The sequence below is a fragment of the Condylura cristata genome, unplaced genomic scaffold, assembly GCF_000260355.1.
Source record: "Condylura cristata isolate star-nosed mole 26May11 unplaced genomic scaffold, ConCri1.0 scaffold00023, whole genome shotgun sequence".
NCBI lineage: Eukaryota > Metazoa > Chordata > Mammalia > Eulipotyphla > Talpidae > Condylura > Condylura cristata.
The window spans coordinates 2,384,147-2,401,810 of NW_004567124.1; the positions used below are offsets into that span (position 1 = coordinate 2,384,147).

At 35.9% G+C, this 17,664-nt stretch overlaps 1 protein-coding gene across 4 annotated transcripts in view; it reads right to left on the reverse strand.

Annotated features, from left to right (window-relative positions):
- Nucleotides 1–17,664, reverse strand: part of LRRC49 (leucine rich repeat containing 49) — a 95,354-nt gene that overhangs the window by 73,208 nt on the left and 4,482 nt on the right. For 2 of the 4 annotated variants that reach the window (XM_004687626.2, XM_012728758.1), the window contains exons 4-8: nt 12,750–12,947; nt 12,301–12,403; nt 9,326–9,529; nt 3,644–3,710; nt 1,755–1,898 (exon numbers count right to left, since the gene is read on the reverse strand). In XM_004687626.2, the coding sequence (XP_004687683.1) occupies nt 1,755–1,898; nt 3,644–3,710; nt 9,326–9,529; nt 12,301–12,403; nt 12,750–12,947 (716 nt within the window). The remainder of the gene's footprint in view (nt 1–1,754; nt 1,899–3,643; nt 3,711–9,325; nt 9,530–12,300; nt 12,404–12,749; nt 12,948–17,664) is intronic. The other 2 variants (XM_004687628.2, XM_012728759.1) reach the window with 1 other exon arrangement.

Here is a 17,664-nt window from a genome sequence, read left to right on the forward strand (position 1 = left end):
CAACAGTGTACTTCGTCGATCTGCCTATTCTGCTCCCCACTCTGTCTCTGGTGAAGCCTCTCGCCGCCCCTGAGCCTCTGGCCTATACCCCAGTTCTGTATGCACAAATAAATAAATCTTAAAAAAAAAAGTTATAATTAACAAATCAACACTTTTGAATGAACCTCAGGTTAAATGATAACCCTGAATAGAGAAAGTTACACCTCATAAAGAGAGACAGTATGCTGTAAACAGTGATTTTTCTGACAGAACGCCATCTTATTCCATGCTCAGAATCAGTACAAAGAACAGGCTTGGACTGAGGTTAACTCAGGTGAACGTGTAATTAAATGTCTGTCTACTCAATAGCTTTTCCTGGAACATCAACAAACCCATTCCACCCCAATCTCCTCCCTTTTCTCGCCCATGCATGTACACACACACACACACACACACACACACACACACACACACACACACCATGTACAGAGCGGCTGCCTGAGAAACCATTAACTGGAGCCTCAGGATCTGTTTCCCAAACAAAATCTGTCAGAGAGATGGAGAGTGTGGGTGTTTTGTTATGGAGATGGCTAATAACTGCTATAGAACTATAAAAAAGGATGGCACTTTTACTCAGCACAAAAGGTACTAACATCCTTCTACCCCCGGAAGTAATGCTTTTCTTATTTTGGCAACTACAGAGTGAGCCTGCCCTTTTCACTCCACTCACTCTAAAAGTTGTGAAACTCAACCACTCACACTAACTTAGTAGGGGGTGGCTATCCAAGGCACAAAGGCACTCTCTGGGACACTAAGAATTCGCTTGGAGAAAGTGGAACATGGGAACTCCACAACCATAGCAGGCAAAGAAAACTTGCTCCTTCCTCCCAGAAGATATCAAAGAGATGCCAGGCTGAGTCAGGCTGGGCTCCATCACATGGTAGCCCCTCAACCCAGAAGTCCCAAGTTTCATAGGTCATGACCCAAGGCAGGAAAGAGCAGCAGGGAGGCAGAGTAGAAAGTTAAGACAACTAAAACACCAAACAGAACTTGCAGTGGAGAGAAAGGAGAGGAGGTAGGCGTGACCATCTTCACTAGGCAAACTGAGATAGACTATTTAAGCCTGCAACTGCCATTCTGCCCCCAACTCATGCCAAGATAAACTAAGAAGAGAAACCACACAAAACTAAATCCCAGTGCTCCAACAACAAAAATAGCAAATTAGGTAACATACTTGCACAGAAGGCAAGGAACATCTGATCACAAAGTGGAAAAGCAAAATGAAAAGAACAGAAGTTCTGGGACAATGTTAAGAATGTAGAAATAGAGGATCTATTAGACATTAAAACAACAAATATCAAAAATGCTAGTTGACTGATTGAAAGGTCAGTCACAGATAGATGGGCAGGTACAAAGTAATAGAAAGGAGATTAAGGAACAAAAGGTATTTAAAGATGTTTTTAAAAAACACAAAAAGCGACTCCAAATGAAGACAATTATAGGAAGTGCATAATTTACAGTACATGATTCATTTATCAACCATACTTCCATTTTGTTTTTAATTTCATATTTATCTCTTAAGAGACAGAAAACAAGTTTAAAATTTCAAAATCAAATTGCTACAAAGCTTGTAATTATATCCATAACTTAAATTCAGAAAAAATAAACTGAATTGTCTTAGATTCCATTTTGGAATAAGGCAACACCATGATATTTTTTTCATATCTTTAAAATAAAGACCAGAAAATATATCATGATTCCATTTTAATACTCACCACAAAAGTAATTTGATTGTGTCTCAGGTTCAGTTCAGTTAGTGAATCCAGTCCATTAAGGTTATCAACATGACTTAAATGGTTCCTGGCAAGATTCAAAACTCTCAGATCACACAGATGATTGACATTTTCTATTTTGGTAATCTGTTAAAAATTGATAAAGTAATGGTTAATAGGCATAAATCTCAGATATTCATGCTATGAAAAACCTTAAAAATAAACTGATTCAACAAAAAGATTATATGAAGACATTTAAAAATTGATTTCCAATTTCCCCTCTTCAGATGGTATGAAGACATTTAGCTTATGAAAATTAAAGGAATATATTTTATTTTTCCACAATACATATTTTACCATATAATCAATATGTCCATCATTTGGGCCATTTCTAAGAGCCCACTACTGTGCCATATCCCCTGAAGATGTAAAAAGTGTAGTTACTGCCTGTCAAACAGACACTTACTTTGAGCCCAAAGTATAATAAGCTCACAATATTTTAACCAAGCAAGACCTACTTCTGAGAGAAAGGCAAGGAAAAGGAATGACACTAAGTCCCCTCCTTAATTCCAGATGTACCATTGTTATTTCAATGTTACGTTAAAAGGTTTATGTAATCTTCCATAAGGACCCCTACATGTCTATATCATGTGGAAAAAACTCATCCGTTGTGCTTGCTGTTTGCTATGTCACTACAGTGGGGCTTGGAATCATATTGAGGTCTCTTCTTACCGCTTCACAGGTATAACTGCTACCCTCAACCCTCAGCTATAATTCAGTGCTTATAAGCATAAGAAATTAGCTTTACACCAAAACAGTTGGGAGTAATATCTACTAGAAAGCCTGGAGAAATCCATACGAGGTTTGCATCAGACCTATTACAAGCAGCAATGGTAGATCTTACTCATCAACAGACCGATTTTGGATCATCCCAAATTGTAGTTACTACCTCAGGAAAGGCCTTACCTTAGTGTTTAGTTCACATAGCTATTCATAAATAAATATATTTCAAAGACTAAAATTTAAATGGAAGGTAAAAGAGTTAAAAGAGAAAGGCCAAGATACTCTTTTAAGAAAGTAGAGTGAGAAATTAAAACATTAACACAGACAGATATACAGGAAGAAAATTGACAACAGGCTAAGAAGCTGAAATTTATAATAATCAGGGAAATAAAAATCAAAAACACCAGGAGACACCACTTGATACAATTTAACTTAAAAAAAAAAAAAGAGTAACAGCTCCAACAATTCTAAATGTTGAAAAGGAGGTGTACTTTTGATCTAAGTATAAACCCATACAACCATTTGGGAAAGAAACTTGCATTATAATTTAGCTAGATAGTTAAGTAACCTGTGACCCATCAGTTTCACTCCTGGAATTATGCCCTTGAATGAAGATGGCACATGGAATAAACATGTACAAAAATATTCTTAGAAGTATGACATCTTTTTTCTTTGGACATCTTTTTAAATTAAAATATAATATTACTAAGCAACATCTCATTTAGACACACACATATGTCATAAAACCAAATTAATCCACAAAGGGATGATAATGTGAAATCTGGAGTTTTCCTTAATTAGAACATTTGTATATTCTAATTCCTGGATTTAGGTCAAGTAACATATATTTTAAAGATAAATTAATAAAAGACTTTTAAAAATTGTCATAAGGATTCCAAATGTTTCATAAATTTTACCTGTGATTTACTACTGACCACTTTAGTATTACAAAATGCTATATAAATAAATGTAATACCTTAGGAATTTCAATAAATCAGCAAGATAACTCTGGAAAAATTCAACACAAGCATAATTCTTAAAACTTTCACAGTATCAAATTTGCCAGACATTTTTTCAAAAAACAATGAAATGAAAGGATTTTATAGTACCTGATTTCCATGAAGGTCCAAGACATCCAAGCTTTTCAGATTCTCCAGATTCGAGATATTCTTGATTCTGAAAATCAGAATGAGCAGAATTGGGGATGTATTCATATCTATTGTGAACAAAACATGCTAAGGCATAATTCATTTTAATTTATTTACTATGTGTAGATATAGAGATCACTATACATTCTCTCCATATAGTTAATCTTAAAGAATTCTCAGGCTGTTTTTCATTTTCATTATTTTTTCTCTTTATTTGTAGGCTGTTCATCACTTTGTATTCAAGTTCATGGACTCCCTCTGTTACTTGCATTTGGGTACTGTTGATGTCATCTGCAGTATTTTTTAATTAAATTATATTTTTGATCCACTAATTCTATTTGTAGTAGTCTCATATTTGCTCAATCTTTATTGTGTTCCTGTTTTTGATCATGCATTGCTTTTTTGTAATTCACCAAGCATGGTTACAACTGTTAGCATAAATTCCTCAGATATATCCTTCAGTTCTCCTGGATTTTTTTCTTGGGACTTTTTTTAGCTCCTGAATTTGTGGTATGTTCTTCTATCTCTTTATTTTTTGTTGCAATAAGGAGCTTTTATTTCTTCTCTTGATTAACACTTTACATGCTTCCTACAAGCCTCCTGAGTATTTTACCCAGAATCTTAGATGTCATTTTTTTCATTGACCAATGCCCCTGCATCTGTTCAGATTAACAGGGCACTGGTGTCAATAAGAGCACTGGGACACTAAATGGATGCTTCCAGTAAGTAACGAGTCTTCAAATGTCCTATAGTAGTGTGGTTAAACAAATTGTGTAATAGGGATCCCAGGAATACTCTCCTCTAGGTCAACTCCCCAGCCAAAAATCTCAATTTTTGTCCATTTCAATATCTAAGATGTTTGTGAGCAATAAATGCAGCACCAGATGGGTATTAAAATTGAGACAGTGTCACTAGTCCAGGAACTGTCTCTTTGCCTTTTGATTAGAATCTTAGGGTGTTTATGCTATTGTTAAAATTCAGGTGGTTCAAACTCTAGTTGATAACAGTATTTTTTTGGTTACCTTGCATTTGGCCCTGAGTGTGAATGAGTCTGGTATTTCATGTATCACAAACACAGGCTGAAAATAATAGTCACTTGTATATAGACACAGGTGATCCAATCTGGCCCTGACAGCGACAGCGTGGCTCCAACTTCTCTTTTGAAAGCCACAGACTCAAGTCAACAATTAGCACTCAACATTCCTAATCCTATTGATCTACAATGGTATATTTTTGTCCTGCATGCCAACTTTGTGCACCCCCTCTCTCCAGTATAGTTTCCTGATTTTACAGTCCTTGATGTGGGCATGTACCTTTGAGTTAAGGGCAGCAGAGAGGCTACATAAGGCAGCCATGCCTCTTTCTCATGAGATGTACTCCACTGCCCTAGTATCTCTCCAAACATGGATTAATTAGTTTTATCGGCCCTAGTCCACCATGTCATTGCTCTTAAAATAGGTAACAGTCATCCATTCATCACTCAGGGGCACTGTTTTTATTTAGGAGTATTTTGGCTGTAAATATTTGGAGGCAGCTAGCCCAATGTCGACTTTGCCATTATCTTGTCAAAACTCTAAATTTATAATCTTATTCCAGCATTCTTAATGATAACTTTATATCAGTTTCTCTTACCCTACTTTTAACAAGCTTTGTCATTCTCCTGGTTTAATTCATTACTAAATTAATTAAAATGTTGGCCTGTAATTACCCTCTATATGTTTCAGGACTGAATTTTTAACATACTGAAAATTATACTCAAAGAATAGAGACTGGGGCCTCCCTAGTGGCACAAGGGATTAAGTCGCAGCACTATAAAGCTATCCACTGTCACTGTAGTACTAGTTTGATCCCAGGCTAGGGAGCTAACCCACATGGTGCAACAGAAAGACAAATAAACTGTTAAAAAATAAAAAAATAAAAAAAGATCTAATTTTGTAGCTTCTCTTTTGTCTCACCTGCTATTGCTCCCTTCAGCAGTTTATTTCAGTAGATTTGCCTGTTCTGTTCCCCACTCTGTCTCTGATGAATCCTCTCACACCCTATAACTCTAGCCTGTACCCCAGTTCTTATATGCATAAATAAATAAATCTTTTAAAAAAGCAAAGAATAGAGACTGTCTTAGCCCAAGGTTCTCTAACTTAGAGACTCAACAAAACTCTTTCTGTATTAATCAGAACTCTGGCACCTTTAAATCATTTTAGTCATAAAAACCTTCAGTTACAATACACCTTTCCAGAGAGTTCCACTGAGCAACATATACAAATTCCTTAACTTTTATGACTTCAAGCATTTTCTTAGTGTTGGTTTTGTGACTTTCAATTCAGATTCTGACTGCCCATGTGAAAAGGAAAAAAAACAAAAACAGAAGTTGTTTAGTCAGTTAAACCCAAGACCAACTTAAATGCCTGATGTCTTGTTCTCATGAGCTGCTTTTGTCAGACTCCCTCTCCTCCCCTAGCACCTGAAAAAAGATCTAATTAATGACATTAAAAAAAGATCTAATTCTAAAAATAAACTGTTACAAAATAAAAAACTAAAAAAAGATCTAATTTTGTAGCTTCAGAGGCAAATAAAGGCATTAGTTAATCTAAAAGACCACCGGACAGATTAGGTCTCACGTGAGGAATCTGCAGAATCCTAGTCATTTTCCAACTAGTGAAGATGTTAACATTAATAAAAATATGACAAGAATTTAAAAAAAGAACTTCTACTATTAAACAGAACTAAAACTACAAAAACACAAGGCTTGCCCAGCACCTCAGTAACTACACACCTCTAGGCCTCTATCTATGTCACAGTCTGTTTCTGCAGCTCACTCATGCTAGATAGGATCCCTCTATCTGCAGCGTCTCCCCTGCCCACCTGTGACTATGCAGGTATAGTGTTTCATCAACCTTTCCCCTTTGCAAAACAGCAGAGGCAGCTCTACTCTGAAGACTGCCCACCTGCGATTTTACAGGCCTCTCCTTAACAAAGCTGTCCCTTTCAGGGGCAGCTCTTTCTGTACGCTTATGTCCATGTAAGCATCCTCACTTCCCTTCCCCTTTTATAACAAACTTGCCCTTTTGAATATAAAAAAAGGGATCCCTCTATCAGATTTATGCTAATCTGTTCAGGTACCAGACAAATCCACAAATAAGAAACTTTAGGGACTCAAAAGGGAAAGAAATATGGATTAGAATCTGAAAATTTTAGATTATAATGTTAGATGATGTGAAGAAAATGCACAAAAAATTCTATTCATTAGTCTGTGACCATGAGGACACCAAAAGATCTCACAAGGATAAGCAGGGGATATAGAAGGCAGAAAAGTTAGGTGGTAAGAATTGCAGTAGTGAAATGGTACAGAGAGGGTGGCAGTGTTTTGATAAAAATATAAACTTCACATACAGAATATGAGGCAGGGTCTTTCTAGCTTTTGAACAATATTTTTATTTTTTTAAAGATTTATTTGTTTATATATACAAGAATTGGGGGACAGGCAGAGTTGTGGTGTGGGTGGTGAGAGGATTTACCAGAAACAGAGTTGTGAGCCCAATAGGCAGATGAATTGAAATATACTGCTGAGGGGAGCAGTGAGAGGAGAGGTCTGCTGTGCCATGTGAGGTCTACCTCCCTGGCCAGGAATTGAACTTGTGCTGCAGTGGCTGTGAACTTGTTCTGCAGTGGCTGTGGATAGTTTCACAGAGCTGTGCTTTTACCTGCAAAGCCACCAGGGAGGGCCCCAAACAAAAGTTTTTATTGGAGTTGACAGTTGCCATGTATTGTCACTGCTTTAGACTAAAAGATAGGGCAGTGCTTTGCAATGTATGAGAAAGAAAACTTCCTGCACATTACCCATATGTGAGGAAGAAATCATCCAAGACAAATTGGAAGAGACAGGGTGGCAGATAAGCTTCTCTCTTCCCTGTACCTTCCACCAGCTTCGCCTAATGTACTGCCTCAGGGCAGATTTGTATCTTTAAAGCTCTCAGTCCTGCTGCTGTGACAAAGTCAACTGACTGGAGAACAACAGTCATATATAATAGGTATCAGATTTGCATTATTCTGATAGCTCAGAAATAGGCAGTTTGGAAAAATGTAGAAAACTGTCTCCTGACTCATTTTCTTTTTGATTCGATAACACCAATAATGCTAGACCAGGTTAACAGTTATTTTATGCAGAAAAAAAATAAATACCATATGCCCAAAAGCAAAGAAACAAAAAAGATAGAGGAGTAGGAGAAAGAAGAGACTGTAGAAGGAGACAGTAGAGACTATTATATTGCTTTTACTTGACCAAGGTAAAGGCACAGAGAGGGCATTAGGTACCTTGGCATTAGAGGAGAGACAGACTGGTGCCTTTGAAGCATAAATAATTAGAACACAAAAATTTACAAATTATTTGAGAAGTTAGGGAGCTGAAAACCAGAAGCAAGAAAAGATATATTGAAAGATGAGTTAAGGTGTTAGGAATCAGAAACAGCTCATACATGAAATGTTTAAAACTGAGAAAGGAGATTTTAAATATCACTGGAAAACATCTTAATGAACATAAAGACAATGGTCATAAAGAATAAATGAAAGCTAGACAATCAGACCAATAACTCCAATGGTCAGCAATAAAGATATCTCTGAGAGAGATAACAGGGTGTACCTGGAAGAAGATGCCTTAAATGTAAGAAAAGTTAATTTTACTTCTTACTTTAACAGTGAACTGCTCTGATGGCATATTCCTATTGGATATAGCTTTCATAAATTCAGCTTGCAAAGATAACTTTGTGTTTCCATTTCTATGCCTATAAAATAAGAACTGATCCCTGAGGTCACTTCAATCTCTAGTACCCTATGATCCTATAATCCCCTTAAATTTCCTCATTCTACTGTAATGCTTAGTTCAACATGTGAACCAATAATAGGTAATAAACTACAATGATGGCAACTTTTAGAAAAGACCACAGAGAATAGACAAGAACCTAGAACTTGAATATGTGACTTTAAAAAGGATATCAAACATCATTGTTTAGTAAGAATAAAGAAGTAATACAAGATGCATGACATAGGCTGAAAAAGAAGGTAATAGAAAAGAAGCTTGGATATTGTAGGCACTAGAAATGCTATCCAGTAAAACAGAACAGAGAAATGTCATGCACAAATTTCAAGGAAATAAGTCAAGAATTATGAGGCTACATTACATAAAAGATTATAGAAGGAACTAGGGAAGTGCATCTAGGAAGTAATATCAAGTTCATATTGAAAATACCATCTGAATAAGAAACAGTGATTTGACAATCACAAAGTATCAAACGTCTACCCTTGGTCAAGCACTGAGAAGTTTTAAGTGAACATATAAACCTAAAGTGAATATGCCTGTTTAAAATGAAGCTTAAACATGAAGTTTAGGTCAATATCAGCTATTTACTCTAGGACATAGCACTGGAAAGCAATAGAAATAATACATACTCAATAAATATTATTTGGTTTGACTGTCAAAACTGAATCTCATGAAACAAATTATGACTGAATCTTAATGCATTCAAATAATCTTTCAAAAAAATTAGACTACTCTCTTCTTAACTATTATACAATTGAGTTGCCACGTAAATACCTTAGGATTTAACATTATTGCTAAATGTAATGAACAAAAATTTTTCTACAAATTACCTGTTTTTCCCCAACAGCAGGACACGGAGAGATTGCAAGGTAGAAAGCCCACTAATTTCTTCAATTTGGTTATCATATAAATCCAAGAATATTAGCCTCTGTAGATTAGAAATATTTTGGATCCTGGTTATAAAATTATGTTGAAAGTTCAACAAACGAAGGTGTTCTTCCCCATCGATGATAGGACATACAGTAAGCTTTTGCCTAGAAAATATTTTAAAAAGTTAATAAGGTTCTGATTTGGTAGACTGCCTCCCTACTTACAAATATTGTTATTAGTATATTTGTCCTGTGAAGAGAAAAAGATAAACACAATCACTTCTTATCTAGATCTAACTGTAATATACATCTAAAAGTCAATATACTTTGACAGGGTAATTATTAAAATTAAGCCTAACCTCTCAATGTTTTTTTTTTAAATCTCCAATATCAATTATTTCACATAAAATTGACTTATCAGAAAACATTCACTGTAATTGCCTTCTGCAAAAGAACATAAGATAATTGAAAGACACATGTCACATAACCAGAGAAAATATCCTTGCCATCTGTCTCTCACAGAATCAGACTCTTGAGTTGGATGATACCATGGGAAGAACAAGAAACTCAGTTGTCTACTAGTCATACGGATGAAAATTATTTCATACTGAAATACACTAATGGTAAGACAATTGTTACTGAATCTTAAGGATCACTTCCTCAAAAGCTCAGTTTGTATTTATAGATTTAACACAAACAATAACTTTGCAAAGCATTTAGAATGATGTAGGGTAGGGTGAATCTTAATGATGAATACTGTTAGCTATATTTCAAACATAGCCTCCAATATGCAAACAGTTTTAATGGATTACATGTGACATATCAATAAATATGTACTGGGTCTTTTATGAATTCTACTTGTATAATACAATAGCCAGTTAGGAATGTTTCTACTATGGGATGTTTAGCAGTCTTCAAGGAAAATGTAGTTCTATCAATAGGAGTATGAACAACCCAAATAAGTATATTTATTAGAAATACATTTCAGTAAAAATCAAGTTAGTATAACTTTAAAAGAAAACAAATCAGAGGGCTACAAGCATAAGTGAAACTATGGATGTGATCAGAATCCTCCTCATAAACAGAAAGCAAAAATATTATCACAAGGAAATAACCTGAATATTAATAGGTAACAAAGATAAAATGTTAAAAAATATAGACCCTAAAGAAATTGGTTTAAATTTGAGGAAAAGGAGGGTGCAAGGGGTTAAGTCTCAGCACTATGAAGCCATCCACAGCACTGAACTCCCACAGCACTGAACGTGAGCCCATGCTCCAGTCAGGGAGCTGACACACATGGCTCAGCAGACCTCTCTTGTCCCACCTGCTGCTCCCCTCAGCAGTGTATTTCCGTAGATATGCCTGTTTGCTTCCCATTCTGTTTTTGGTGAAGCCTCTCATCTGCCTTTTTCATACCTTTGACCTATACCCCAGTTGTATGCATAAATAAATAAAAATGAATCTTTAAAAATAAAAAAAGAAGTTACAAAGTATGGCAGATCTGTTAGCCAGTGGCTCTCAAATAATGATCCCTGAGTATCTTGCTACTACTCAAACTTTGACTGAACTTTATGCTGGTACTGACCAAACTATGCCTACACTTTGTCATCCTGCCAGTCTTTGACGCTGAGTCAAATCCTTTGGTCCTGACTTTCCTTGCTAAGCAAGTCTCCACCTGACCAAAATTTGTTTCCCCCTAAGAGGCTCATTCTGCCGAAGACCAGCTTCACAACTGCCTGAGTCACCCCAGCAATAGCACAAGTGTCTAACTTGTTACATCATAGTTTTACAAATACTGGCTCCAGTTGGTATCAAGTAACATTTAACTGAAGAGCTGAAGTACCTATTCTTAGCTAGACTTTTAACAACTGACATAAAAATCACAAAATCCTCAAAACATTAAAATATCATGAAAGTTATAAATATTAGACAACATTAGAATTCCAAAACAAACAACATTATAAAGATGCCATGAGTTACTGCCATTAAGTGTTACTTTGCCCACAAAAAACATGAAGCATTCCAGAGAGCTTTTCCACAACTACAAAAACAAATGTTACATGATAATTTGGAGTCAGATATGCACTGCTAAACTAAGCAGAAGTACTGAGATAGGCACTGTTCTTGCAGACACCTTCCCAAATTTAAGGATGCCGATCAAGTCTAAATACATTTCACGGATTCAAATTTTTCATAAGAGTCTATGTTTGTACAGAGCTCTGTTCTTGTGCTGGGAATAAGAACTGAACAGGAGATAGACAATACACATGGTAAGTAAAATATTCAGTACGTTAGAGATTGACAAGTGCTAAGAAGAAATAAAAAGCAGAGAAGGGAGATGGAGATGCTCGGGGTAGAAGGGCTTGCAGCTCTGGAAGGGAGAGCTAAGGAAGGTCATCCCTGAGATGGTGACACTTGATGAAGACCCAAAGGTAAGGGAGTGACCCTAGGACTATGGAGAGGACCAGAATTCCAGGAAGAGCAGCAGCAATTATAAAAGTACTGAGGTGTTAACATGCTTGGTATATTCGGGACTAGCAAGGGGGTAGTGTGACTGGGACAGAATGAGTGAAGAATTGATTAAAAGGAGATGAGGACCTGAGGTAATGGGGAACTTCACTGGAAAGGGCCCAGATGCATGCAAGGATTGCATTATAAAATTTTCCTATCCTAAAATCCATTTTCATCAGTATCATATTTTGGAATTGCTCTAGTATTCTGTTAGAGGACAGTCAAGATTTTTCACATTTTATAGATATAAAATTCCTCTCCAAGCCCCAGGAAGGACAAATCAAACAACTAGTAACAATGATTAGACTAGGTAGGAGAACTAGGTAAATGGAGAACAAGAAGCGGGAGGGAGACTTTCGTACCTTTCAAATCTTATACCATGTCTATGTATTATCTAATCAAAAAATAAAATAAATTGTCCTCACCTTTCTAGGGTCAACCTGTCTGAGTAAAGAATTTTCTCTTCAGAAGAACGCTGGAGGATGGGAAATGATGGCATTGATGAACTCACCAAATTAATATGATCACCTATTAAAAATGACATACAAATTACTTGATTAAGAAAAATAGGAAAAAAAACTTTAAAATCTTGAAACTAAAATAATCTTATATTTGGAGAACTTTGGCACCGACAAATATGTTTTAGAAAGTATTATTTCAAAAGCTCTTCATATTTGAAATTACTACATCTGAGTTTGTTTCTTTCCTCAGCAAGCCTAAACTATGTGTTCTGTGTGTGCCAAGTAATGTTTCCCTTGCCTTACAGATTGGCTGAAAGTACAGAACTTCTCTAGTGCTATCTTTATCCCTTCATAATTCTGCTTTCTAACACTAAACTTTAATTCTCATAACTGAGATGATAGTCCCTTATTACCAGATACACTTGGGCCAGCACTATGGCAGCCCTGCCGGATTCTGGACTTTGAAGGTGTCTGAATGGTAGAATCTCCAAATGCGGATAAGGAGCTTGTGGCAGTTTTCATTTCCAGCCCATATAGTTCTGTCACGTTTGTTGTGGATGAGATGCATGATGATTTATTACGAGGCGAAGGGCTTATTACTCTTCCATCTCCTTCAAAATATCAAAAAGTTTATCACAAAGCTACACAATACATGACTTTGTTATAGGAAATACAGAGAGTAGAGTAGTTTGGGATAGCAAATTGCAACATCACTTTTTCTTTGTATGTTCAGCTACTATTAGAGGATAGTGCAGAAATCGAAGTGGATGCCAACAAATTCTGTACACTTGTAGTTTGTGGTCCATAGGGCATAAACAACCCATGAGATTTATAGACTATCCAGTAGATGTTGTTTTTGCTGTTAAGTAACTGTCAATCAAGAGGGAAAATGTGTTAAATAAATAAACTATATAGAGGAACAAGCACAAAATGCAAAGTAAAAACAATACCTATTTAAATATTCACACCTAACTGTGGCTATTTTTCACTTAATGAAGAAGGTTACAGATGGATTTGAGGGCAAATGAGTAGCAAGATAAGTACTAAAGACCTCGAAGAATGTAAAACAGTCACAAAGAGATGCTGTGAAGTTTCTAAAAACAAGATAATATTAGTGTGATGCATCAAAGATGACAGTTTGAACACCAGAGGAAAGGTGCTGTATTTTCCTCTATAAAAAGAAACTTTTTTAAAAGCTGCAACTGATGTTGAAGTGCATTAAGGGATCTATAACCGGTAAAATGGAACCTGAAGTTACCATTGAATTCTATTACTTAAACTGACATATAAAGTAAAAAGATGAAAATCCAATCTAAAAAGCTAACATATTCTTTTGGTAAGCCATGAGACAGTATCGTGACAATTTAAAATCAAGTTCCTTATAGATGGTACAAAAGGCAGTCGAGCAAGGATATCTGAAGCCAAAATATCAAGCACCTAGCTTCTTTAACAAAATAATCAGTGCTCACACCCCTGTTCTGAAGGTCTTGAAATACCAAGTTAACTAATAATGATATGCTGGAGTATCAGTTTTCAGAACTGATGTTACGGTTACCAGTGATCTGGTCCTGTGACATGGCCAGTTGCTAGCAGGATACCCAAGAGTCATGACTTAGTAAACTGATTTGGAAATAGTTAAAAAGTCAAAACAAAAACTCATCAAAGATTAACAGGCCAGCTAAAAATGTAAAGGCGGGCAGTGATGGATTTATACAACAAATTTATATAACACTATTAAAAGATAAACAAGACAGAGATAGAAATAAACTCCATGTCCATGGATAGGGAGACAATACAGTCAAAATGAGTATTTTACCGAAAGCAGTATGTGAATTTAATGCAATTGCCATTAATATTCCAATGATAATCTTCAAAGAAATAGAACAGCAACAACTACAAAAAAAAAAAAAAACCTAAAATTTATGTGGAACCTTAAAAGACCCTGAAAAGCTATAACAATTCTTAGAAAAACAAGAAGAGTCTCTAACAAATAAGGAAAGGAAAACTGAACAGATACAGGTGAAAGAATGAAGGTGATCACTCTCTAGTAAGTCTATACACAAAAATAAATTTAAAAGGGATTAAAGATTTAGATATAAGACCTGAAACATAAAATACACAGAAGAAAGCATTAGTGATACCTGTCGCGACATCAATGATAAAGATGCCTTTGGAGACTCGTCCCCTACAGCAAGGGAAATAAAAGCAAAAATAAGCCATTGGGACTACCTCAAATGAAAGAGCTTTCAAACAGCAAAAGAAAATATTAGCAGATTAAAAAGACAGTATCTACTGAATAGACTAAGATATTTCACATATTATATAATCGACAAATGGTTAATATCCAAGATATTCAAAGAACTTGGGCAACTTAACAACAACACTAAAGGGACAAAAAACCTAATTAAAAAATGGCAATCTGAGAAAACAATTTTCCAAAGAGAGTATTCTGAAGGGCAACAGATACACTAAAATTTTTTCACTGTCACCTTTAATAAAAGCAATGCAGGGCATAATGAGGTAACATCTCATATCTGTGAAAATGGAATCCATCAAAAAGATCTCCAACAATAAGCACTGGAGAGGATGTGGAAAGAGAGGAGCCCTAATCCATTATTGGTAGGAATGTAAATGATGCAGCCATTCGGAAAGCAATCGGGACTTAAACCTGAAAGTGGAATTACCATGGTCCAACCACCACACATTTGGATATCTAGCCAAAGAATATGAAATCATCACGTTGAAAATATTTATGTTCCAAAATGTTTATTGCATTACTTACAATCACTAGGATTGGGAAGCAATCTGAATGCTCGTTGACAGAGGACTGGATAAAGATGTGGTCATGCACACAGTGGAAAAGTACAATTTCTACTATAGCAGAAAGATGAAATGTTACCATTTATAGCAAAACGGAAGAAATTCAAGGGGATTATGTGAAGCAAAGTAAATGAAACAAATATTGTTCTATTTTATATATGTGAGTAATCAAAGTAAGCAAATAAAATAAATTGACAGAAAAAAACAATTACAAACTGACAGACACTGATAACTAAACTGAGATTTCTGAGATTATGGAGGGCAGAGAGAGAAAGGGTCAAAAGAGTATAATGGATGGTGGTAAGGGGGAAAAAATATGGTGTTCGCTAGAGAGATGAAAGAGAATAAGTCCATTCTTATAATATGATTAATGTATAAGTGGTGAAATAAAAAATCTCAAAATTTAAATAATTAGGTAGTCGTTCTTTTAAAACCAACCATGTAGTAATGTCACATCTTAAAATTAATGGACATATAGATAAAATTTTATAGTTTTTACTATTATTTAGTCCCCTGTTTCAAGGCAATCAGTCAATGGAAAACTCCAAACAATAGACAGCCTTGATTTCTCTTGCTAGCATTAGGTAGGTTTTTAAAATTATTCTGTTAAGGCTTCAAGTCAATTCTCAATTTAAGAGGCAGACTTAAAGTTTATAAGACTTGGCCCTCCCTGGTGGCGCAGCGGGCTAAAGCACTGCACTAAGAAGCTTAAGCCACTTCCACATGAGTTAGCTCCCTGCCTGCCCCGGAGGTGACCACACTGCACGGCAGACCTCTCCTGACCCGCCCGCTGCTCCCCTCAGCAGTGTACTTCGTCGATCTGCCTGTTCTGCCCCACTCTGTTCCTGGTGAATCCTCTCACCCTCCACATCTCTGGCCTGTACCCCAGTTCTGTATGAATAAATAAATAAATCTTTTAAAAAAAAAGTTTATAAGACTTGGTATATCAAGATAATAATCAGAGTATAATTTACATTCAGTGAATAAAAAAAATTTATCTCCAGTCTTCTCAATTTCTATTAAACACAGAAGTCACAAGTATTACCCACACCATGAGCTTGCTATCGCTATCAAATATGTCACACATCTTACAATATACAGCAACATGGAGAGTGATAGGCCTTAAAATTCCAAAACAGGTCATCCCTGGTAGCACAACGGGTTAGGACGCAGCACTGCAAGCTAGCTACAGTCACTTCAGTGCGAATTTGATTCCCGGCAGGGGAGGAGATCCACATGGCGTGACAGACCTCTTCTGACCCCGCTCGCGCTCCCCTCAGCAGTGTACATTGTTAACTGCCTGTTCTGCTCCCCACTCTGTCTCTGGTGAATTCTCTCACTGCCCCTGCACCTCTGGCTTGTACCCCAGTTCTGTATAAATAAAATTAATAAATCTTTAAAAAAAAATCCACAGAGACTCTAAATGACTGAGAACCAGAAAGATCTTCAGTTGAAACAGCCACATATTTATGTAGATATCTAAACACCCTCGTGTGTGTGTTCGTATCAAACATATACATATGTGTGAGATGTTTCATCATACATATACAAACAGCATTAGTATGTGGGAAATTTTTAACTAAAATATTTCCCATTATTGTAAATTAACTGTCACCATTTAATTTACCAGATAGATAGCCCATGTATTTCCACCTGAATTTATAAATTTCTTACAGAGATGGATATCTATTAATTTTCCAATTTATAGAAGTTAATTGGAAATTAATTTAGTACTGTTATCTGTTTAAAAAAGAAAATTAAAAATTCTTGCATTTCAGTATCAAAATACTGAGTGAATTCTTTCATAATTGTTAAGAATGTCTTTACATTATGGTCTACATTGGTAAACATCTTCACTGCACAGCATCCTGGACTACATGGGTATGTAAATAGATGGGTAACTGGGTAGGTGAATGGATGGGTAGAAGATGAATGGACAGACAGATGGTGGGTGGTTCAATGGGCGGGTGATACAGTACATGGTCACATATGTGTGTGTCCACTCAGTCTTATATCAGATTATTTTGGCAACCAAAATTCTGATTTTACATTTTTTAGTGATTTGCATGATCTCTAAGAACTAGCACTTCTTCTTCCTCTTTACATACACATTTTAGTGATACACATTATTGAGTGATTTAGTCAACTTAAGTTCTAGTTAACTGAGATTTTATTGTAGTAGTCCCTAGAATATCTTGCTCTTGCAAAATCTCAAGGATATATGGGTTAATTTTTAATAATATTTAGATTACAAACTAAAACAGAGCTTCTTTACTTAGGTTGCTACTTAGAATTTTTCCAAAGTTTTAGGTCTCCACAGGTAGAATGCTGACTACAAAAGTCAAGGAAACAAAAACTACATGCCATGAGTATTTGGAAACAACCAGGTAAAAATGAGTAGCCTATCACAGAGAACAATTTTTTTTTAAAGATTTATTTATTTGTGCATACAGAACTGGGGTACAGGCCAGAGGCTCAGGGGCGGTGAGAGGCTTCACCAGAGACAGA